At 42.2% G+C, this 23,320-nt stretch overlaps 4 protein-coding genes across 4 annotated transcripts; 2 read left to right on the forward strand and 2 right to left on the reverse strand.

Annotated features, from left to right (window-relative positions):
- Nucleotides 1–1,111: 1,111 nt before the first annotated feature.
- Nucleotides 1,112–1,781, forward strand: MELLADRAFT_96362 (uncharacterized protein; the record flags this gene model as incomplete). The annotated part of the gene is made up of 2 exons (XM_007407391.1): nucleotides 1,112–1,349; nucleotides 1,438–1,781. 2 exons carry the CDS (start codon nucleotides 1,112–1,114, stop codon nucleotides 1,779–1,781), a joined length of 582 nt encoding a protein of 193 aa, XP_007407453.1.
- Nucleotides 1,782–5,003: 3,222 nt separating this feature from the next.
- On the reverse strand, nucleotides 5,004–6,385 carry MELLADRAFT_96363 (uncharacterized protein; the record flags this gene model as incomplete). Its single annotated transcript, XM_007407566.1, has 6 exons — nucleotides 5,004–5,527; nucleotides 5,605–5,698; nucleotides 5,762–6,062; nucleotides 6,126–6,185; nucleotides 6,244–6,271; nucleotides 6,346–6,385. The coding sequence occupies 6 exons, from the start codon at nucleotides 6,383–6,385 to the stop codon at nucleotides 5,004–5,006; spliced, it is 1,047 nt and encodes a 348-aa protein (XP_007407628.1).
- Nucleotides 6,386–10,180: 3,795 nt separating this feature from the next.
- MELLADRAFT_104381 (uncharacterized protein) lies at nucleotides 10,181–13,269 on the forward strand (the record flags this gene model as incomplete). The annotated part of the gene is made up of 5 exons (XM_007407392.1): nucleotides 10,181–10,608; nucleotides 10,682–10,798; nucleotides 10,886–11,017; nucleotides 11,089–11,436; nucleotides 11,511–13,269. The coding sequence occupies 5 exons, from the start codon at nucleotides 10,181–10,183 to the stop codon at nucleotides 13,267–13,269; spliced, it is 2,784 nt and encodes a 927-aa protein (XP_007407454.1).
- A 2,347-nt stretch (nucleotides 13,270–15,616) lies between these two features.
- Nucleotides 15,617–18,989, reverse strand: MELLADRAFT_115817 (uncharacterized protein; the record flags this gene model as incomplete). Its single annotated transcript, XM_007407565.1, has 3 exons — nucleotides 15,617–17,772; nucleotides 17,868–18,013; nucleotides 18,079–18,989. The coding sequence occupies 3 exons, from the start codon at nucleotides 18,922–18,924 to the stop codon at nucleotides 16,017–16,019; spliced, it is 2,748 nt and encodes a 915-aa protein (XP_007407627.1).
- Nucleotides 18,990–23,320: the final 4,331 nt, after the last annotated feature.

Consider the following 23,320-nt stretch of genomic DNA (forward strand, 5'->3'; position numbering starts at 1 on the left):
AACGTACAACATGAACATGGACAGAATTCATAGAAATGGATGAAACCGGGTGAAGATAAAGGACAACCATGGTCGACCCAGGACAAAAATGAGGCCACGCGGGTTGGGAAAGACATGCAGAGGTCGCAAAGTGAGTGTGTCGTCAGCCTTCCATCCCAGAATGTGAATCTGGAGGAGAAACAGAGGAGCTTACCAGGCCCCGTTCTCTCCATTCTTCTGGCCCTTCGCCCCTTTCTGTCCTCCAGCCTGCTTGCTCGCATGTTGCTGTCCCTGGACGACCCAGTCTTGACCCGACTGGCTAGACTGCTACTGGTTATAAACCTTCTGGTTTGGATAATAGCCACCATAGCTACTCGTACGTCCCCTGTTACCACCCCGCTTCTTCTTCTTTCCTTCACCCCTATCCTTCTGATAACCGTCAGACTGAAGCTTTGATGTACTCGCCACAGGGGTGTGGGTGACATGGGGTTGTCCAGTGGCGAAGTCGTAACCAAACTTCGGTTGGCCCGGGGCGTATGGGTTGCCATTGAACTTCATGTCTCCAGCCGTGTCACAGTCCCACCTGGCCTGTTGTTTGGCCAACTTTGCTACACCTCTAGGTAGGACGACCCTTTCAATCTTCTTCCCCCGCTTTCCATTCTTCTTGATCTTGTAGATGATACGCAAACGTTTTATAAAGATTACCGCACGTACTGCTAGATGATACCTTAGTCCCACCATCCAAGACTTGTATTTCGTCATCAGATGATTCACTATCGCCTTGTGTGACGAAATCCATCCAGCATACCCTTTGTGACCATAAATCTCCTCAGCATACCAAGCCTCAAGATCACAAGCCATGACAAAGTCGCCGTAAGTCATTTGTTTTTCCTGATCCCGTTCTGAGATTGTTGCATCAACTCCTTTCTTCCATTTCTTAGTACCATCATCAACTGCCGAGTGGTAGGCCGCGATATAAGAACGACGGAAGATGGACAGAGGTACGTATTTCTTAAACTTCCTATACGCTCTATCCCAGTTGTCTGGGAGATCCGGGAGGTCTAGGCCTGAGATCGAGTCCATGCCGAAGCCTAACTTCCTCTTCTTCTTGGATTTCCCTTTCTTCTTTCGAATGGAAGAATCGGAATCGGAAGACGAATCAGATGAGTCTGAGGAGTCGGACGACTCTGAGGAGCTTGACGAGACTTTCGAGGATTTGGTCTTCCTCCTTCCCTCACAGGACGAGTCTGAGTCTGAGGACGAGTCGGAAGAGGAGTCATTGTCTTCTCCTTCTGAACTAAGAGAGGACGAACTCGAATCGGAGCTTGACAAAGGGTCTATCCGTTTCCTCTTCTTCAACTTCTTTTTCAGTGAGTTCATGACCTCTTTCCTCTTTAACTTCTCCTTCATCAACTTCCTTCTCCTCTTTTCTTCCCTCTTTGACTCTCTCTCTCTCAGTCTCGCCTCCTTCAAGTCCCTGGCTAACCTCTCTGTCTCGATGGATTTTGCCTTATCGGCCTCCCTTAGCTCCGATTGGAGAGCTTTCACAGCATCTAGGTCTTCGTGATCGATGGCAAACAGTAGACGGTCCAAAAGGGGACTCGACTTCCCTGGTTTCGTTCCTCCACGAACTTTCCCGCTGGGTTTGTTCCCTTTGGGCTCGACCTGGATTCCCGGAGGGTCTACCAGGGTTGATGGGGCTTTATCGTCAAACAAGAGGATGGGGAGAGCCAACATCTATCAGTTACTACTCCAGCCCAAAACCCCCGAATTATGAAACCAGATGGGAGGGGAGTTGTTGAAGAACGGATATAAAGGGGAGGAAAAGAGAGGCTCTGTAGGTCATTCAACGATCTTCTTCTATCGGAGACCCAAGAGGTAGCACAAGTAAGGCTTATTCTCCTCTTGATCGACTCCCAGCTTTCTTCACGGTTCCCAGTGGGACACCCTGATAGGAAATAGGGCGACGATCTTCCTTTACCCCTAACTCGGTTCCTCCTTTGGGGCTACGACCAGTACTGGGAGCGCCGAAAGGGGTTCGGGAGCTCGAAAGCTGCTACCGTTGGCGGGGGGGTTGGAGCCCGAATAAGGGCTGCTACTGCTCCCCTCCCTGGTTACCTAGCACTCCCAATCTAGAGAGTCTAGAGGGTGTGTGACCGCAAGGTACCTTCCCATAGCTGAGGTTGAAGAAAAAAGATAGAAGACAGGATTTGGGAAAGAGGATATCGTATTGCTTACCAAGATCATCTTCGATCAAGTACGAATAGGACTTCTCCAAGTCCACTGAGCTTCCGGTTTCTGACGGTGAGTCATCAATCGTAACACATTTCCCTTTCCCTTTCCGTTTCTTCGAGTTCCTCTTCTTCCTTAATGATTTCTTCTTCTTCTTCTTCGGGCTTCCGTCACTCCCCCATTCTTCCGTGCCTGAAGATCCACTATCCCCGACCTTTCCTTCCTCCAACTTTGACCCTCTTACGTTGCCGTCTTGGTCCTCCTCAAATGAACCTTCATCTACCTCTCCATGAGCCATCGTCTCGCCAGCTTGGCTGTCATCATGGACCAGGAGCTCTTGCTTCTCGCCACTAGCAACCTGGGTCCCGGTGATCTCGGTGTTTGATCCAGATGGTGGGTCGATTAAAGATACATCCCCCGGAGGTACTCAAGAGTGAGCCCTCTTCGATCTTCCCTCTGCTTGCGTCTTCAGCTTCTCTGCGTGAGCTCTTTTCTTCTCTTCATCTTGCTTGATCAAATCCATCATTTTCTTTGACTGATACGTGGGTGTTGAGATTGACTTCTTTTTCAGCTGTCTCCACATTCACAAGTTATTGAAACTGTCAGTTGTCGGATTTATTTTGAAGAAATAGTATGTTGATTGAAGTAGTTCGAAGAAAAAGAGGATTTAATATTCTGCAAAGTATTTTTACGAGTTTTCTATAACAGGAGTTCTGTCAGAAAAAGAGCAACTTGCTAATGCAGTTTGAGAGCAGATGAGGAAGGGGTTTGGATGTGGAAGTGCGGAGAGAAAAAATTTCTTTCCTCAACTTCCAGACCTTCCAAATTCACTTGTGGTAAACTGTCAGGCTTCTCAGCCTCACGTGTCCCACCTGTGAACCTCATCTGCACCTGTCACTGCCCCTTCCCTTAAGAATGGACTTTTGTGTACATCCACAGGCTCCTGAACACTGGGCAATTGTTGTTCTTTTTTGCCGTGCTCACAACCTGAGTGGTGAAGGAGGAAGCACACTGTCAGAGAGCCAAAAGACATGTCATTTAGAGTCAAAAAAGAAAATGGTTTCCAAAATTTAAAAATAAGTAGAAGAAATCAAGCCAGAGAGCTAGAGTCAAAGTAATAAGAAACAAAAGGAAAAGTTGAAGATCTTGCCAAAAAGTAAAAAACATTGAAGAAAAACACCTCTGAGAGAATGTGATAATCATTACCAATCACATTGTTCTGGGACTCCACAAAGCAAAGAGCAGAATGAGACAAAATATAGATGGTAAGGATTTTGATGATCAACAAGCAGAACATTTGATCAAATATAGCCAATGCGTTGTTTGTGCCAACCTTGTAGCATAATGGGGTTTTGTAAATTGACTTAGGGTGTGTTTCCTTGAGCAAATTCTGATCAGAATTCACAAGATTTATATTACAAATTCCAAAAATCAAACAAGGTGGTCAGAACATGGAGTTTAAGTATGTCAGATGTCACTTTAGATCAGAATGATAAGTTTCATGACATGATGAAAATTTCTGCCATTGCGGTGAACTCTCAAGTTCTGAAATGTTGACCAGTATCCAAGGCACATCACAGTTAATGGATCTGTGTTTCAAATTTGTTGCGCCCTCAAATTTGTTGCAGCCCTGAAATTGGTATTGCAGATGTTCCATAACACAATCAAAAAGGTATAGTGATCATTGTGCAAGAATCAATGTATTGCTGCTGATTGAATCCTCTCCATGTTTACCTCTGACCACAAATTTTTCCACACATTAATTCCTAGTACGTGATTATAGCTCAGCCTGGGTCTCTAGATACTGGGTAAGTTTCCAGATCTAGTTTGAATAATCCTTACAAAATTACCACTTTGATTCAATGAACCTGAGCCAATCAAGAGTAGATAAAAAGGTTGAATGTGATGAACCTGAACAGTGAATACGCTGAGAGCCTTTTTCAAAACCCAAAATTATAATCCAACAAAAAAATCTTCAGCCAATTGAGAACTAATTTCTTTTACCAAAGTAAGATCTTTGAACTCATCACTTATCATTTTTTTCATCACCACGCAACTTGATCAATCTTGAAAAAATCTTCAGAGTGTTGATCTACAACAGAAAGACGTGATCAACAATTGGTTTCTCAAACAAATTCTTAAGGATTTGAACGGGATCGAACTTCCAAAGAAATGAAGTTCTACTTTTCCACTTGAAAGTGATGTTCCTGCTTTTCTTGATTGGTTCTGTTGTGAACTTCATCCATCTATTTTCACCTTTGGATATTTATTTAGTGGATTTTGAACTTCTTCAGTCTAATCATAACACATTTCATTTCTTTTTTTCTATGGATTTTAGTTTATGTATTGTCCTGAGAATTTCTTTTGAATTTTCTAAAGTGTGTGTATCACTTTTGTTTTCACTCGAAACTTCATGACTGAAACTTAAATTAAAAACATATTTTGGTATTTTTCATCAATCAAACTTTATTGAAATTTATATATTGAGATTATGGATGATTATCTTTAAAACTTACTCAAATTTCTTTCACCTGTCAATGAATTTTTCGACTTGGCACAAGGGACTTGGAGCGAGGTCTTATCATAATAATGAGAATGCAAATGAGATTATTGAGAGAGGCATACAGCCACATTAATTGTTATTCTTTAGGTATCACAAACTAACAAAAGAAAGTGTACAAGAGGTAGACCACAAGGTAGGAATACCAGAAAGATGATTTAAACCAAAAAACAGAAAACAGAACCTCTGCAAAAGGGAACACAAATATCAATCTGAACGAAATATTTAGACTCTAAATCAAACCAAGAAGACCGCCATCAAGAAGACCGCCCACAGCGGCACCAAGATTGGCAACGAGGAGACCGACACCTTGTAAGAGCGCACCAAGGCCGTGGAAGAGAGGCTCAAGGATTACAAGGAGGACATGGAGTAAGGTACCAAGGAGACCAAGTGGTCGGAAGCAGGGGCCAGGTACTGGAACTGGGAAACCGCCAGGTACTGGAACTGGGACACCGCCAGGTACTGGAACTGGGCCTCCGGGGAATACACCTGGGCCTCCGGGGAACACACCAGGACCTCCGGGGAACACACCAGGACCTCCGGGGAACACACCAGGACCTCTGGGGAACACACCAGGACCTCCGGGGAACACACCAGGACCTCCGGGGAACACACCAGGACCTCCGGGGAACACACCAGGAACTCCGTGGATCCAGCTATCAACTGGGAAGCCAAGAGGTGACCAGAGTTGAGGATTGAAGTTACAGGCCACACCAATGATTGATTGCACCAAAACAGATAGAACAGCAAAGGAGGCTAATGTAGGAAAAAAGTAAGTTATAATCCGACCTTAGCTCACGTGGGTCAAGGAGGAAAACAGGACGGGTACTGACATTGGAAGGCAGCAATAGTACCAGCACATTGAGTGGTGATAATTGTGATCATACTTTGTATTTGGATGATCATCGGGGCAAAAGTGGAGATGAACTAGAAATGAGATAGGTTAGCAAACAACTGCACTCCCGAAAGCGAAATGGAAGGAAAACATACCACTTGAGGGTTTCCTTGGAAGGAACATCCGCCTTGTAAGGTGGAGAACAGAGTTGAAAGACTGGTCACCATGATTTGGAACTGAAGTAAGATGCTTTGGGGGTCTAGGCCACCGTTCCAGATGTTGACGGTGTTGGAGGTGATCACAGTGTAGCTTTGAACGGTTGAAAAGAAGGTGTTCATTGGGGGTAGACCTCCGCCGCCGTGGAAGACGACCGGGGCATTCCAGCATGAAGTGGGCCCAGGGATAGGAAGACCACCACCACAGCCGCCACCAAAGCACTTCATCTTGAGATCGTCTCTACAAAAGTATAAGTGATAGTCAGAGACATCGCTCTACTGGGCTAGAAGGATTCAGACTTACTTGTGGCCTGCCTGTTCTTCACTGCGAACGCTCAACCGAGCAACTGTTTCGGTTCTTGCCCTGAAGATAGACAAAGTCAGCATCAACTCATGAAACGGAATCCGAATGCATGGCTTACAAATGATGCGAACCGGCAGCAGCGGAGGCTAAGAACGATGCAAACACGATGAGACCTCAGTTTTGCTCGAAAGAGAGTGCAGACGATAACCAAGGAACTCACCAGCAAGCACAAAGCCAAGGTAAGCAAAGGAGATATGCATCTTTGGTGATTAAGGATTAATGAGCGTGGGATGAAGGAATCGGAAAAATTACTACGATCAAAAGTAATAATATTAGGTCTATAGCGTGAGGAACTATTGAGAAAAGAAAGGTATGGATTTACTAGATGCGATTGGAAACCAAAAGGATGGGCAAAAGGCCAGTGGTGAAGAGCGGATGAAGGATGAAACGGGCTCCTTCTGCTTACCATTTTATACTCGATGTGCTTCTGCCACACCACATCGTCACGCTTGACACAAAAGTCCTCATCATGGACTGTTGTTGGATTTGATATAGTAAAAGCACCAAAAAGAACATCAAGAATTCTGACAGCTGCTCAATTTTGAAAATTTTCAAATGGATTTGAAAAAGAAAGGATACAACAAAAACAAATTATTTTATACCAGTTCATAATATACGCTGATCGGAGTGAAATCTGGATTCCTGGAATACAATGTCACATATAGATTTGAAATCCCAAAACTCTTTAATTTCACTCTTGGGATGATTATGACCGCGATCCAGTTGCTCATCCAAACACAACTTTGAAATCTTCGAAAGCAGTAAAGGCACTCCCACAGAGCTGTCTCATATACCTTTTTTTTGCGACTGTCAGCGACCAATTATGTTTGTCAAAAGATGGTATGGAATGTATCAATTATAACGTGTGATGGAGAAGAACGATTTTGGTACACAAGGTTTTGATGATATTGATGATTTCCCTATAGAACTACCAGTTGAGAATCATGTAAGGGGAAAAAAGAATTCAGTGGAATAGAATTAACCACCTCACATGAAGTCAAATAGAGTCTTAAGGACTGATTTTCTGAATTTTTGGGGAACCAAAACTGGGTTGCTTGTGTTGAGTTGAGCTTCAGAGATGAAAGAAACTTATATCAGATACGAGCCAGTCAGCCAGGCATGTTGAGAGATTGATACCAGGTGCTTTTCAAAAAAAAATGGCAGACAAAAAATAAAGGTGGGGTTGGAATCATATATCAAAGGGTTCGGAAGCTTTTTTGCTCTGGTCTGAGGTAGTCACAATGGTTGCAGGGTCAAAGAACAAGTCTGAATTCAGGTGAACATCAATATCTGGCAATACCTGTTCAACCGGCTGCATGCCTATATTGGGAAAGTGCTGTAAAAGTGGTATGGTGAAATATGATCAGATGATACCTCTTGAGATGGAGGGAAGCACCACCTACATATCTAGACATCACTGTGAATACTTCTTTGTTTTGTTTGAATCAGGGTTTTTGCGCACATTCATAAGGGTTATTTAGGAACAAGTGATATGCTTCTTATCTCTATCAACCTCAGTTGACTGTTGAAATTGACATGCAGTATCTTTCTTAACTTGAGTATGTTTTGTGGCTGGCAATGGGAGTATTGCCAAAATAATCCTCATGGCTGACATTATAGCCATCACCAACCTCTTCAAATTGAAACCAATGTAATTAGGTCATTACCAGTTTCAATGAGCAGACTCAACTCGGTTTGTGTTCTTTTTTTGGAAAATGCGATAAAGATAGCTTGTTTGTGATGGGTATCTGCACCACAATACAATAAAAGCATGCCCTATTTTGGTGTGTTACTTTATGCATCTGTGCTGCACTGCCAATAAAGATACCTTGGGTTGTCAAATTTCAGGTATCCTCAGACACCCCTCTTGGAATGTGTTTCCAAGGGAATGATCCATCTCCAAGTCTATTCCATCTGAGGACCCCTTGGATTCACCAAACCGAGGTATCTTTGTTGGTGGTGCTGTGTTGATGCATATGTGTTGAGATTCCAGAAGGTTCAAGTTCCCAATGACCTTGAATTGACTGAGGGTTCAAGAAACATCTCAAAAGTTTCTCCTAAGAGTTCTGAGCTTCTCTTGTGGTGGCAACATCCAAGTCACAACAAAACAAAACAAGATTTCAGCAGACTCTGTTTTGTTGTGACATTACTAAAAAATTGAACTCAATCAAAGTGTGTAACAAAACCCATAGCACTACATAAGTAATCTACATGGTGAAAAATGACTGCATTTGTGAACAAATGGAGGACAAAACATTGTACCTGGGATTGAGGGCTCAGTTTTGGCCCAAAATACTGGCAGGAGGATCTGGGGAGAGATACAATGCTCTTTGTCCTGGAATGTTCTTTTGAAGTTTCTTGAAGCCTCTCAATCAGCATCAACTTGAACAATATATGAAGTTGTTCCTGTTTTTTGCAATCTCAAAGAAGTTCAACAAATGCAAAAAATCAGGGGATATCACAAATTCCCTTTGTGATGTGTGGTGATTTTTTCAGATTTTTTTTTCAATATTTTCCTTCACTTGTCATTTTTTAGATTCTTTTTCTCACTTTTGAAGGCTGAATGTAGTGGAACACTCCTGCATTTTTCTGTGTTATTTCAGGGAAAACTTCAACAGCACCAAACTGAGCACTAGGATTTTTCTACATTGGCCAAACTCTGCCAACGGGAAGAACATAGCACAATTTGGCTTACCTTTTTTCCAAACTTTGTGGATCAATATCAAGAATGTCACTTTAAAAACTAGATTCAATCATTTTTCTCCATGGAGAAACACATTTTTTCAGTTTAAACTACCAGAAGGGTTGAGACATAATTTGAGTGACAAGTATGCATTTCGAGTTACAAAAGACATATCTTGAGTACCATATACTTGCCGTCTACAATTCAACAAAGGTGATTTCTGGTATGTAATTGGGTAATAGCTGTAAATGCAAGAATTGTTGTGGGGATTTCTAAAGCCACTTTCCTTCCAATTGTGATCTAACATGTGGGGATAGGTTGGTTGACTGGGCTTTCTTGATGCTTTCCCTTTTATAAAGAATGAAAGGGTCAGAAGCAAAATGACTGAGAGAAGGAGAGAACACAAATCATGATCAATTTGGGTTGCTCATGTCAACACAGACAAAAAAGAGACTTGGTGTGTGCTCTCTCCAGCTTCTGAGAGATATCATATAGCAATAGACTCATGAGCAGCTTGTTTCATTTTCTTTATTTCCCAAATTTGTTACAGTAGTTGTACGGTGCAATTATAAAACTTTCAAAAGATTCTGTGCACAAAATATCTACATGGGTTTGCCAAATTTACTGCCTCTGAGCAAGATAATTTGGAGAGTTCTTCACTGGAAAAATCAAATAAAGCCCAGTTGTCCAGACACACTTGACTCACAGATATCAAGAGAATTCAGAAAATAGGTTTCTTTTAGTAGCCTACCTGATGTCTCATCAATATTGCAGGTCACACGTGGAACAATGAGAACAAACCTTTCTCTGGTGTATGATAGAGTTTCAATCATCACCAAAAATTGTGGCCCTTGTGTCACATATAAATTACAGAGGAATTTTATGGTCTGATTTTTCAATATGCTCATCAAGACTTGATGCAATTCAAACCATGTAGGTTCAAGCAACTGGTGTGACAGTGACTTTTGAAGATTGGTTTCAATGTTTATAACAGCTGAAATACAATCAAAACACAGCTGATTATAGTTATGCTTATGAAAATAAGGTGGGGATGTCTCAAAATGCTTGAGTTTACTCAGTGTGTGTATGATCTCACTGCACAGTGGAAGATATATACATACATACCTTATTGCATGCATCACACTCATATGAAGAAAAAATATCCAATGAAAACATTTTGTCTAGTTTTTTTTGTTTCAATGCAAAAGCTGTCACACAAATCTCAGTTTCTTTGAAGATCAGATTCCCCCAGAAGATTTCAATTTTCTGCTTGATTCCCACATTGGAACTCTTGGGACCTATACACACAAAAATGTGGCAGCTATTAATTCAGCTTTACATTTTTAATGGAGTGATTAGTGGAATACTTCCAGATTCAGAAGACATATCAAAGTGTGTGATTAGAAATGCACATCAAAGTACTGGTCAAAATACTCAATCAGGTTTTTCAAACACAAATAGCTACTACCATCCTGGCACCAACCTCAATTCTCTACCAAATCCTGATCTCTTGATTCCAATAAGCTTTGTCCCAGTCTTTACAAATGAAGAGCATGCAAGAATCTGGGCACGTAGCGGAAATATCATTATCCACCACAAACCAGACCTCTCATTATATGATATACGACCAGTTACAGATCACATCAGATACTCTGATAGTGACACCTCAAGTAAGGACATGGCTATGGTTCCTAATATCAGACCTGAAGTGGATAGCAAAAATATGAGCCCAATAGAGATGTGAGTCACTTGAAGTATCATTAACCAATCTTTGAAATTCATTGTGTTCATTGGGCCTCTCCCTGATCCATAGGACTTCAACACATGTTGTAGACCATCATACTATCAAAGCAGAGGCAATATCCAAAGATCTAAGGGATCATGGAGAGAATGGCTTGATTGCAACCCCTGAGTCCTTCTCTAATAATGTGTAGGCATCCTCTGGATATATCTGAATTGATAGAAACCTGTCAAATTTTTTTGAGAGGAACTCATGAGTTTATTCATCCAACTACAGGGCCCATTTAGATAGGCCAAACTTGATTGTACCACACATTCGCAAAGGCCATTTTGAAAGCTTGAAAGATAGTAGGCCAGAAGAGGTTGACCCGGTCTCAACTCATGAACATACATATTCAAACAAGCCAAGGTGAGAACTTTTCATTTGGAATTGTTTTCTCTAAATGAAGATAATAGATTAATCAATATCATTTTTACCAGGATGGAGCAACAAAGTAAAACATCTCCTGCTGTAGAAATGGATATGACCCATGAAGAGAAGGGAGGGCCATCTCTTATTCATTCTGGAGACAAGCATTTGAAGGCTCCAATATCCTATTCCAGTATAATTAAGTCTGGTCATAATGATCAGAAAGAAGAGGTATCTTTAAAAGACAATTGGGAATCACATGATGTGAAGAATTACAACAATGAACCTTCAATCCCTGCAAGACCCCTAACATCACTGGATGCCCTTGGCCCACAAACAAAACCATCAACAGTGCATGCCAAAACTTCAGACGTGATACCATCTGCTAAGCCAGATATTGGTACTGTTGACAAAAACTTGTCTGTTTCCTTTCTCTCAATGGTATCTCAAACCTTTTGCTCATATCATTCCTTTCTGAATACAATGCACAAAGGTATGCTGAAGTCATACACCACAAAGGAAAACTTAGGAAAGCTATTCCAAAAGTAGAATACCTGGTTTCAAAGGGCAAACATGTTGAATACAACAATGATGAAAACTTGAATGGAGTTTCATCAAGTAAAATTGATGAAGAGTGGAGATTGGTCTCCAAGAAAAACAGGAAGAAAGGAAAGCAAGTTAAGAATAATGAATCCATTTCACCAGAAATACCCAATGTGCAACCTGGGCATGTCTCAAGTTACCAGGATGACAATAGAGTTCTGAAAAATGAAGGAGGAGAAGGTGCATTTTCTCTTGAGCTGAAGACAGGCACAAAAATCCCAGAGGAGAACAAAAATATTGAGACCTTTCCTTCCCAGATCAATGACTTCAATTTGAGTGCCTCCTCTTCTCAACTTGAACAAACAGAAACCCCATTAAGCAAATCATCTAAGATCACTCAGGTTACAAGACACAAAAAGAAAAAGAAAAAGAATAACTCCAAGCAAAATGTTACACTGATTGTAAAGGATGAAAGCAAAATTGATGAATCAAACCCATCCACATGCCAGCTTCATGAACCCTTTTGGCCGCAGATTGAAATAGATCTTTCTGAGAAGAAAAAGATAGCTTTTTGGAATTTGATTGAAAAAGCTTTCCAAAAGCACAACAAGAACAAATTCATAATGACACTCATAGATCATGAACTGTATGCTCAAGAAATTCACCCTGTTAATAATATGCAATTGAATACCATTCTTAATGATATGCAAGTAAAGCTTGAAGAAAAATTAGAGTGTTCAGAATTCAGGGAAACTTACAGGAGAATGAAGTCTATTGGAAACCAGTTGATGCAAGAAATATCAATATTAGAGTGGGACAAGAAAAAGGGATTAGTCAGCAAAGAGGTAGCAACAGTAGCTCAACTTTTAAAAGTGAATGAAAGATGGCCAATGTTTTTTGAATACAAGTCAAATCAATGGGATAGCCTTCAAGGAAGGATGGCAAAACTCACTGAAGTCCAGCAGAATGAGCTGGATTCACTGATGGATACTATTGAACAAGGTAAAAGGTGTGCAACAATTTACACCATGCAAAATCCTGAAATGAAAAGGTACAAAAAGTGGCTTGCAGAACAGGATCCAAAGAGGCTTTCCCAACTTGGAGTTTCAATTCCCATTCTCCTCAATCTACTTTATACCTTGGATTTCTTATCTCCAGAGATTGAGTGGGACAAATTAAACAGCAAGATTCTCCACAAGAAATCTGAAGATTTTCTTGAGCTTCTTATTGGTAAACTCACAGCAAGCCCTAATGTCTACACTCTTGAGTCAGAAAACTCATCTTGGAATATGACACCTACAAGAATGTATATTGGTGAAGATAAAGAACTTGAGATATTCATACAAAAACGGCTGAGAATATTGACAAAATTCAATAGATTCAAAATCCAACCATATATAAAATGGTATCCAACACATGATACTTCACTTGGATCTATACAGCAACAAAATCTTAGCTTCTCAGAAATCATGGTGGGCACTTACTTTGGAGTTGCAGGTTCAGAGTTAGCATATTTGAAGTCCCTGATGGATGAGAAAAGTAAAAGATGTATTGAAAGAGGTTCAGGAGAAATTGAATGGCCTAAAGCTGCTTTTTCAACATGGATTGTGACTGGGCATTATTTGGAAAAGTACTACAAGTTCTTGGGGTTAACAGTTCATCCGCCAGAGTACGCCAGTGATCCTGACCAAATTGACAAAAACATTTGAGTATCAAGATATATCATAACTTATGATATACATCTACCTGAACAGGGTATTTTAATACTGAAGGTCAAGACATCCAAACTTCAAGTTGGGTATCACATCAAGGGGTGTTTGACATGGTTGTATTCAAAATACTCTAACTGATGTTGGGTTTGAGAAGACAAAGTGATATTGTTTACTATAAAGTTGTGAAGGGAAGTATGACAAATGTTTGACAAGTTATACACCGGCTTTGTTGCAAGATAGTGGATATCTATAAATGGGAACATAGGGTTGTGTGTTTCCATATTTTGAATGTTTTTTTTAGAAAATTTGATTATGTTACTATTAGCCTATAGAATTCTTCTTCCCTCACTGTTTTTGGAAATTTATTCAAAGATTCATTCTTTGTACTTTCCTAGTCATGATCACTCAGTTTAGGCCAATGTGCCTGTATACTGTCAAATTCAATGTTCTCATCCTTTTTGCTTCTTGTCTTTGGATCCTTAAATTTAGGCACTTCAATCCAGTTTCTACACATCTTATGTTTAGCATCTTAGGTGCTTCATAAAAGTTCTTGATACTCATCATACAACCAGTTCCTTGCATACAGCATCATGAGGTACATCAGTTTACCACATTCTGTAACACTGGAAAACCAAATCATGTGACACTCCAAGATAGAAAAATTTGATTTCCTGTTTAAAGACTTCAATAATGACTATGATAGGAAGAGGAAAAGTCTAGTCTTGACTGTGTGCCTGGGCAACAGCTCACTATATTATACACTGGGGTTGGGGGCTCTATTGATTTGTATTCACATGTGCTTTGAACATCTCATGACTATTTCACAAAATAAGGCACTACTTATCAATTCTGTGAAAGCTTGAAGAAAATATACACAATACTGTACTGGTGCAGGTTGTGCTACAGCAACAGGTAGTGGTACTAGGGCTGTGACCAGGACTTGGCCCTGCCCAGCCAACTCTTCCAAACATTATCTTCAAAGCTGACACTCTTTACCCTGTCACAAACACCCACCACTGGCAGCCCTGACTGCCTGAGTGCCCATTGTTTTTTGCTTGATAGACAAAAAAATGATATTTTTCTCCCAACATAGACCCAGTATAGCTCTTTTGATGTCATAGGCGGCTCATATAGCCTTTGCATCAATTCTGATACACATATAATGGCAATGTAGGTCGAAATAATTGCAGCTTTTCTTGTTGTTGGTAACTAGTTATTAACATAGTGGAATGGGAAAGGTTGGATTGTGTTGCATGTGAACTTGTAGCTGATTGGTTTGTATCTTCACTTCATATGTTTCAATCTTCAGCTATGACATCATAGCTGTTGACCACCTTCATTCCGACTTCCCATTGTGTTTACTTTTGTCAAAGTCTCACATGACCGCCCGGTGTTCTTTTGATTTTTGAGATCAGTTTTAAATACATGAGAGGCCTCACAGGTTGACCCTTCAGGTAAGTGTTGTGTCAGTCAGGCGAGTCTCAAGGGTGTAGTGAAGATTAGGCAAGTCGCTTGTGTGTGTCAATCATGAGCCACCACCCGAAATCAATTGCAAGTCATGAGCAAGATCAAAACAAGACCTAGCAAAAGGGTCAGCTTTGAGAGAGCAAGGGTCAGATGATTACTTGAATCTTGATAACAGGAGATGGAAGAAATGCACCCACTGAGCCTCAGGATCAATGATGAATGGTCTATGATGTCTTATGCTGTGGTACATATTTTGTAAGTTAATGGTGCAAACATGCGCATGTAGTGGACTCATATAATAAACCACTTCCTTGATTGCGCGGCAAAAGATGAATGTTGTCAAATTCACAAAACTAAGAGCGGGAGCCTAATACTAACACTGCCACAGATACTATACTAGCATAGTATTGAAGATACCCAGTATACATAGTAGTGTATCTGTGGCAGCGTTGCGGGAGGTCACAGCCTGAAATTGATGAAATTTCAAGTGACCTCCCAGAATGTCAAGCCAGTTAGGATAGACATTGACAGGAGATCAATACAGATCAAATCTGGATGGTCAAGCGGGACAACACCATTCTGGTTTAAGTATTTCCCATCATCTTCCAGTTAAACATTTCTGCTTCCCTTAGGACCAAAGGATATTCTTTCAATAAACCCAAATTCTTTCTCCTTATAAATCCTACAACCATTTCATTATACATATGTTGGACATTGAAAAAAAATAACAAAGTTCTTTACTACCTTAAAGAAGCTTAAACTCCAAAGTTCACCACTGAAAACAAAAAAAAGTCTTTACTGTGTATAAATCCAGTTGAAAACCAAAATTTGGACTTTTTTCATTTTTTCTCAAAATCCAACATACAATGGAATGGTTGCCAGGCCAAATATTTTGTAATTATTTTTATTCAAGTTTAACTGAACAAATTCATCAACAAATTCAAAAAGAACAAATCTCTCAACATTTTTTTAATTAATTGATACAACCAACAAAACAAAATGCAAAGAAACTGAACAATAAGAATCAGATCACTGATTGATCTGCCTTTTGATTGATTGATTGATTGATTGATTTTTTTACATATTTAAAAACTCATCAAAAATGCTATAGTTTACTATGTACCTAAAAGACCCGATCCCAAAAAAAGAGAACAATACTAAGTCTTGAGCCTAATCAACCAAAAAAAATACAACTCATAGAAAAAAAAATTGTTCTTCACTAATCCAAACGTCATTTTCACTGTTTAAATTCATAATCACCAAAAAAAGAAACAATTTTACAACAACGAATCAAAGAAACTTAAATCTTGCTTCGATAGTCCACCAGATTGAGTAGTTTGATGATTAAGTTTTCCATTTGGTTTTGAAACAAATGATGAGGACATCATTGGTCTACTTGATGATGAAGAAGATGATGAAGGTAGTGGTGGTGGTGATAAGATTTTAAGGTTTGAAGAAGGTGGTGCTGGTGGAGATAAGATGCCAAGTTTTGAAGAAGGTGGAGCGATCAGAGGAATAGGAGATGATCCAGATGGTGGAGGTCTCAAGATTGGTACAGGTACATTGGAATTGGTCGAATTCGGAGTAAGATGAAGTATAGGAGTTGGGGTACGTGCATTAGGTTGAGCCATCTTTGGAATCCGATTCAGTTGTGAAGATTGATTCATATTCTGGAAAGTTGATTGAGATGGTTGAGAAGTAGGAATCGTATGATTAGATTGAGTACTCCAGGATTGGGTAGATGTGTGTTGTTTAGGTACCACAGTTGATGAAGATTGACGACGTGATTGAGTAGGTTTAACACTTTCAAATTCAGAGAAAAGATCATCAATATCATCATATCTAGTAAGACTTTGAGGTACTTTTGAAGTGGTTGAGAATGATTTCGTATGTGATCCAGGTTTTGATGATGATGACATTGAGCTTGAGATATGAAAGCTTGAGTGTTGCCCTTGAAATTGCCCAAAGCTATTAGGGCGAGAAGATTTACTTGAAGCAGAATTGGAGATCGGGGCAGTATTGAAAACATCAAACGGATCTACATCTTGATCATTTTGTTTGCTGGATGAAGACGTGATAGAGTTTGGAGAAAATTTCAGTACTTTACTGGGAGATTTACTGGGAGACGTCTTCGTAGGTGCGCCTTGAGCTAGAAAGTCAAGTAGGTCTTCTTGACCGTCTGAATAAGAGGTTTTGATCTTCGGCTTAGCGGGATAGATTGGTGGTACACTACTCATACTTGTCCTTGGGTTTTTCAGATCGTGGGCTTTATCCTGCTTCCCAATCTGGAGATTATCGAATTCATCATAAAGAGCTGGCTTAGTCTCGAAAGGAACGGTTTTCACAGAGTCCAAGAAAGCAACATCACGATCGTTAAGTTCGGTGACCGCTGATATAGCACTATTTGAATCCGATGTAGGACTATCTTTCGGGCGCGTTCCAAACCGACCAAACAATCGCGAGAGACGTGATGAAGAAGCCTCTTGCATTGAAGCCGAGCTTGGGGATGGTAAGGCAGCTTCAGAAAGATTGGGAGTACTATGACGGCTATCTGAGAGAGGAGAAATACTATCAATGAGGACATTGTCGGGTTTCTTCGTCAATAAGGTGGCAGGAGTATTAGTGGTAAGTGGTGCTTGACCAGTCCATCGGCTGAAAAATCCGGCAGGTTTGTTTTGCGGTTGGGTAGACTGCTTAGCATCGTGTAGTCCAAAGGCATCTGTTTTCTGGTCATGAGGATGATGTGGTACTTCAAGAGCTGAGAAGTTATTCCAAATTGCATCATCATTTGTCGGATCAGATGCTTGCCCACTCTCGGACGTCGAATTCTTGGTAAAGGTAGTAAGACTTCCACTTGGAAACAATCGACGAGGACGACTAGCAGATTTAAGTACACTTGCTGCTGAAGAAGCTGTTTGATTGATAGCAGATTGAAATGCATTTGAGATTGCCGAGTTTTGAAACAGTTTTTGAGTACTGATTTCTGATGTCTCAGGAAGTGGAGGTTGTGAAAGATCTGCAACAATCTCAGCACTTTTGATCAAACGAGAAAACAAAGTCATCGTCAGTGTTTCAAATCTTCAAAGTGTTGATTTTTCTGAGAGCTCCAAAATACACACTCCACTGACAGTTCACCGCCCTGAACCATCGCTGCACTAAGATCCAAAGTCATGGCTGCCTTACCCGCTGGAAGAAAGTTTTCTTCCTGTATTGGGTATTGTTCTGTGGCCCATTTTCGAGTATCCACTTGGAACTTGGCCACCGTTTCAGACGGCTAAGAGATTTAATTACAAAATCAGATGTTATAAACATTAGTTAGATTGAAATATATGAACTGACGACTTGGTGAGCTCCTCTTTGTTTGTTATCTGCCCAAGCGTCTATCACCTCTCCCATTTCCGTTCCATCTTCGTCTTCGTCTTCCACTTGGTTTGGAATTTCATCCGAGGGTTCCCAGCCTGGAGATGTTGTTTCTTGATGAGGAATGATAGAATTTAATGAAAGTGTTGGAGGTGGTGGAAGCGGCGGAGGTTCCCATTCGGCAAGAGTTGTGTTGCCGTGCCATGCATCGGCTGTAGGAATGACTGGACTATCGATTTTCGGGGCAGGAAAGGTAGCTTGGAAAGTTTCCGAGTTGAATTCACCCCAGCTGTTATCTTCTGGATCTTGCAATTCTGAACGTGGAGTAGGATGTGCTTCATTGGAGCCTTCTGAGCGAGTGTCGTGGTTGTTAATTTGTTCTGAGGCCGAGAAAGACAAATTCAAAGATGTCTCTGGAAAGTCTTCAGGATGTGAAGATATCTTAGGTAGATTGGATGTATGATCTTGAGATTCTATAGCCAATGGATCTTGAGGTCCTGTTACGTGGTTGAAGTCTGGAAGTTCGACTGTTGATGGCCAAACGGGTGAATCGCTTGGTTGTGTCCCAATTGAATGAAGTGCTGGAGATGAATGAGATATCTCAAGAGATGAGAGTGAAGGTTTCTTTGGGATTGATTGAGATTCCCATGAGTTCAAATATTCATTGTGATCTGAAGGCCATGAGGTTTGAGGATCAGACGAGGTTGGAAAAGTGCTCGGTAAATCGATTGAACTATTGAAATCCAAAGTTGAACTTGATTTATCGATGGAAGAAGAGTGGTGAACTGTGGGTTCCTCCCATTCGTTGGTTGACCATGGATCCATTGAAGACGTGCTCTAAGAAATGAGAAATGAAGTGGATGGTAAAGTCAAAATGCTGAGCAGTCGACTGAGTTGGTGAATGGTCAATTTCCTTTTTCTTAATTTCAAAATTATCGCTCGATTGGTGAAACAAAAGTGACACTTTGCATTCCAGAGGAAACTGACTTCGTACAGCTTTTTCCTGAGGTCACGTGACCCGAATTTCAGCTTCGCCATCCCATTCTCCTAACTTTTTCTCGTTCTCGCGATCATCTTCTCCTGTCGATAGCTAGCGTCATATGCCCCCTGACGCGTCCGACACGGGACAAATGGTCGAGGACAACCCCTCAACCACCTCGACCAGCGGCTGGACCGATCCGAACGCGTCTACACATAGTGGCGACGCGATAGCTGCTTTCCTCAAGAGCTCGGACCAGGAACTACCACAGGTCGAAATCACCAACGATTCGTTAGGAGTCCTGCCTAAACGAAACGAGGTCCCAGCACTGGCCGAGTTCTCCAAGAAGAGAGCACGTACCAGCACCCCTGGTCTGATTGCTCAAGACCACGTTCAGTCCATAACGGGCACCCCTCGATCGGAGAGGATGACCCGTTTGATACCAGGCAATGAGGACGAACGTTCCCTCACCGTCATGCTGGCCAAGCTGGTCTCGGTGGCCAATGACTCGATTCAACTCCCGGCCAAAGGCAGAATCGCAAAGAAGGTGTCAATCGACACTGATACTGCAGCGGATCTGCTCGTGCTGATCAACGCTGCTTTTGACCAACACGAGCTGGATAAATCGAAGAGAGTACTCTTCCGTAGACCGGTATCTGACCTTGCAAGCTCCACCAGAGCGTCAGTACCGCTAGTGAACCGCGAAAAAGGACCAACCCCGGCCTTTGATTTCCAAGCCAGCTCGATAAGCGAGAGACTTGATGTTCTTTCAGACCAGATTGCATCCTTGGTGGCCCAAAAGGAGAAAACACCTCCACACACCTCAGCTGGCACAAGCTCTTATGCTTCAGCTGCCTCGAAACACGCGACCAGTAGATCGCAACCAACATCAGCAGGACCAAGCTCTCAACGCAGACCAGTCCCAAAAACCAAGACCAGGAAACGACTGGCAAACACCATCACCCTCACGCAACTGGACAAGTCAAAAGTAGCACTGGGGTCCCTCTCTATCACGCAACTGATACATGGCTTCAACACCGCCTTTAAGACCCACGACGTAAAACTCACCGAGGCTTCAGAGGCTACCATAACGGTCAAAACTGTCCAACGAATGCCCTCAGGCGACCTAGTTTTGCATCTAGAGAGTGCAGCCCATGCCGAAAAGGTCAGAGGAATGGAAAAAGAGTGGCTACCAATCATATCAGACAAACTACAAGTTAAAACTGAACACTTTACAATCTTGGTCCACGCTATCCCGACCTCCTTTGACCCGGAAATTCATAGCCATAAGGAAGAACTCATCGCGTCCAACCCTGAGCTTTTACAAGAAGCCTCCTTTATCCGGTGGCTCAACCCAAAGCTGAAAGATGATCCGTCAAAGCGTTACTCCACGCTTCTGATCGGCCTGGACACCCAAGCACAGGCTGACAAGTGTGTTAAGGAAAAAGTGTGGTTCGGCCGAGGCCTCCACAAAACCGAAGCAGGTAGAGAACCTCCAAAGAGGTGCTACAATTGTAGGAAAACAGGTCATACAGCTCCGTCTTGTCCTTCTACACCAATGTGCCCGTACTGCGGGGGTGATCATCACGCTCATGTTTGCAGCAAGAAAGGTGTAGCTACTATGAAGTGCACTGCGTGCATCAGAGCCCTTGTAAAGATGGATCCGACAAAATCTGCAAAGAATTTGTTTGAATCAAACAACAAAGACCTAGCCCACTCCCCCTTCCACCCTCAATGTGCCACACGCATCGCTGAGAGCCTCCCTCCTCATAACCCTAGCGCGTCCCCAAACCTTGTAGTGGTACCCGAAGTAGTCGTTGACATGATAACTCAATGTTAGAACAACTACGAAGAAAACTCACCTTACCGGACACCGAATCAATCCTTCAACTAAATTGCCGTCATTCCCCGGATACGGCAAATTCCCTCTTTAATTCTGACTTCACTAATCTTTTTGCAATACTTTCACTACAAGAACCCATGGTGAACAATTCCGACTATCTACCAAATGAGCACGCTAACTGGATGCTCGTGAGCCCTGTTCCCGCTGAAAAGAGAACGGGAGCAAGACCACGAGCATGTCTGTATATTAGAAAAGATCTCCAGGCACAGATCAACCCACTATCCTGGCCTTCTAGAGATGTGGCGGCCTGCACAGTCACCTTTGCATCCGGTTTTACACTGCTTGCTGTGAGTGTGTACAACGACCCCGCAGTCTTCTCAGGTTTTGAGGCCTATGAAGGACTCATGAAGAGCCTACCGCTGGGAATCCAGCTCCTCCCGACTATTGTCAATACGGACTGCAACCTACACTCAGCCATCTGGAACCCACCTCACATCACCACTCAGGACAAAGATGCCGATCGGCTGATGGACCTGATGTCTAACTGGGATCTCACTCTACGCTCACCACGAGGCATCGCCACGTTCGGAGTAGGCTCAAAGACCACACTTGGTACTTCAATCGACCAAGTGTGGGTTAATGACTGCTTTGATGATGCCATACAACAATGCATCATTGACACGGACAGTTTAACCAGCCACTTTTCTGATCATCAGGCCATAATAACCACCATCTCCACCAAGAACAACTCCCCACTCACCTCCAACAATCCCAGGCCACGAAAGAACTGGAAGAAGGTAGAAAAAATTGACCTTCGAACCGAAGTTAAACAAAACCTCCCTCCCATCAAACCGCTGACCTCACGCTCCTTAATTGAAGATTTCGACAGAGATTTGATAGCAGTTATTACTAATGCCCTAGACAACAACTCCCCGTGGAAACCACCACCTGGTAAGCATAAGAAGTGGTGGAATCCCGCGATCTTGGACCCCCTCCGTAAGGAAGCTCTGAGATGCGAAAGGAAGATGAAGAAATCCAGAACTGAAGAGGATCGGAAAGCTTTTAAAGACGCTCGAAACAAATTTAAAAACGCAGTCAATAAAGCGAAAGAAGACAATTGGAAAATTTATCTATCAACACTTACCCATGATACACTGTTTCAAGCTAAGAAATACACTTCTGGACGACAACCATCACCGATTATCAACACGCTCATCACGAAAGAGGGCAACACGTGTACATCAAATGAGGAGAAAGCTAACGCCCTCTTTGATGCAACATGTGTTGCCACGGCACCGTGCGATCTTCAGGACACAGCCCATCTCGAATTCCCCCTAGAGGAAGACTCACGATTAACAGAATCAAAAATGCCAACTCTTCTGAAGTCCCTGAACAAGGAAGACCTGGCAACAATTGTCACCAATAGCCCGCCTTTAAAGGCTCCGGGAGGAGACCAAATTCAAAATTGGGTCTGGAAAGAACTATGGTCACAGGTAAAGCATCATGTTCTCGCCCTCTTCCAATGTATCACTATTACAGGCATCTATCCCACACGATGGAAAGAAGCAAAAACCATCATGATTCCCAAACCTGGTAAATCCGATTACACAACCCCGGCATCCTTTCGACCCATTGCACTCCTCAACACCATCAGCAAACTTTACGAAAAGTTTATTACCATTCATCTGTCACAACAAGTCGAGAAGCTCCAACTTCTGAACGCTGGACACTACGGCAGCAGACCAAATAGGTCCAGTGAGGAGGCCCTCGTCCATCTAGTCGCATACATACGACGGGAATGGTCAAAGGGTAACTATGTGGGCGCTATGTTTGCAGATGTAAAATCTGCATTTCCATCAGTGCACCATCCAAGATTACTTGACACCCTCGAGAAAAAAGGAGTCCACTCCCAAACCATCAACATTATCCGCTGCTTCCTCAGTAACAGGTCGACTCGATTGGTATTCAATGGCTTCGAATCGAAAGCGTACAATCTGACTCACGGCCTACCGCAAGGGTCTCCCCTTTCTCCACTCCTTTACCTCCTGTATAACACATCCCTACTAGACATTGCTGAACCGTTGGCTTGGGCAGAAGCTCTAGGCTTCGTGGACGACGTCATCCTCTTGGCATCGGCGGCAGATCTACATCAACTAAAGTCAAGAATGCAAACTCTAACATTTCGACAAACCAAATGGGCCAAACTCCACGGGGCCATCTTCGACATCAAGAAAAGCCACTGGTCGATCTTCAGCACCAACGACATCACGAGTCCACCCACAATCGATTTCGGCACAAGGAAGAAACTCACACCACTCAAAAGCGCGAAGTGGCTCGGGGTCACCCTAGACAACAAACTCAAGTTTTCACAACACCGCAGGGACGTGGTCGCAAGGGGA

This window comes from Melampsora larici-populina (genome assembly GCF_000204055.1).
Source record: "Melampsora larici-populina 98AG31 unplaced genomic scaffold MELLAscaffold_9, whole genome shotgun sequence".
NCBI lineage: Eukaryota > Fungi > Basidiomycota > Pucciniomycetes > Pucciniales > Melampsoraceae > Melampsora > Melampsora laricis-populina.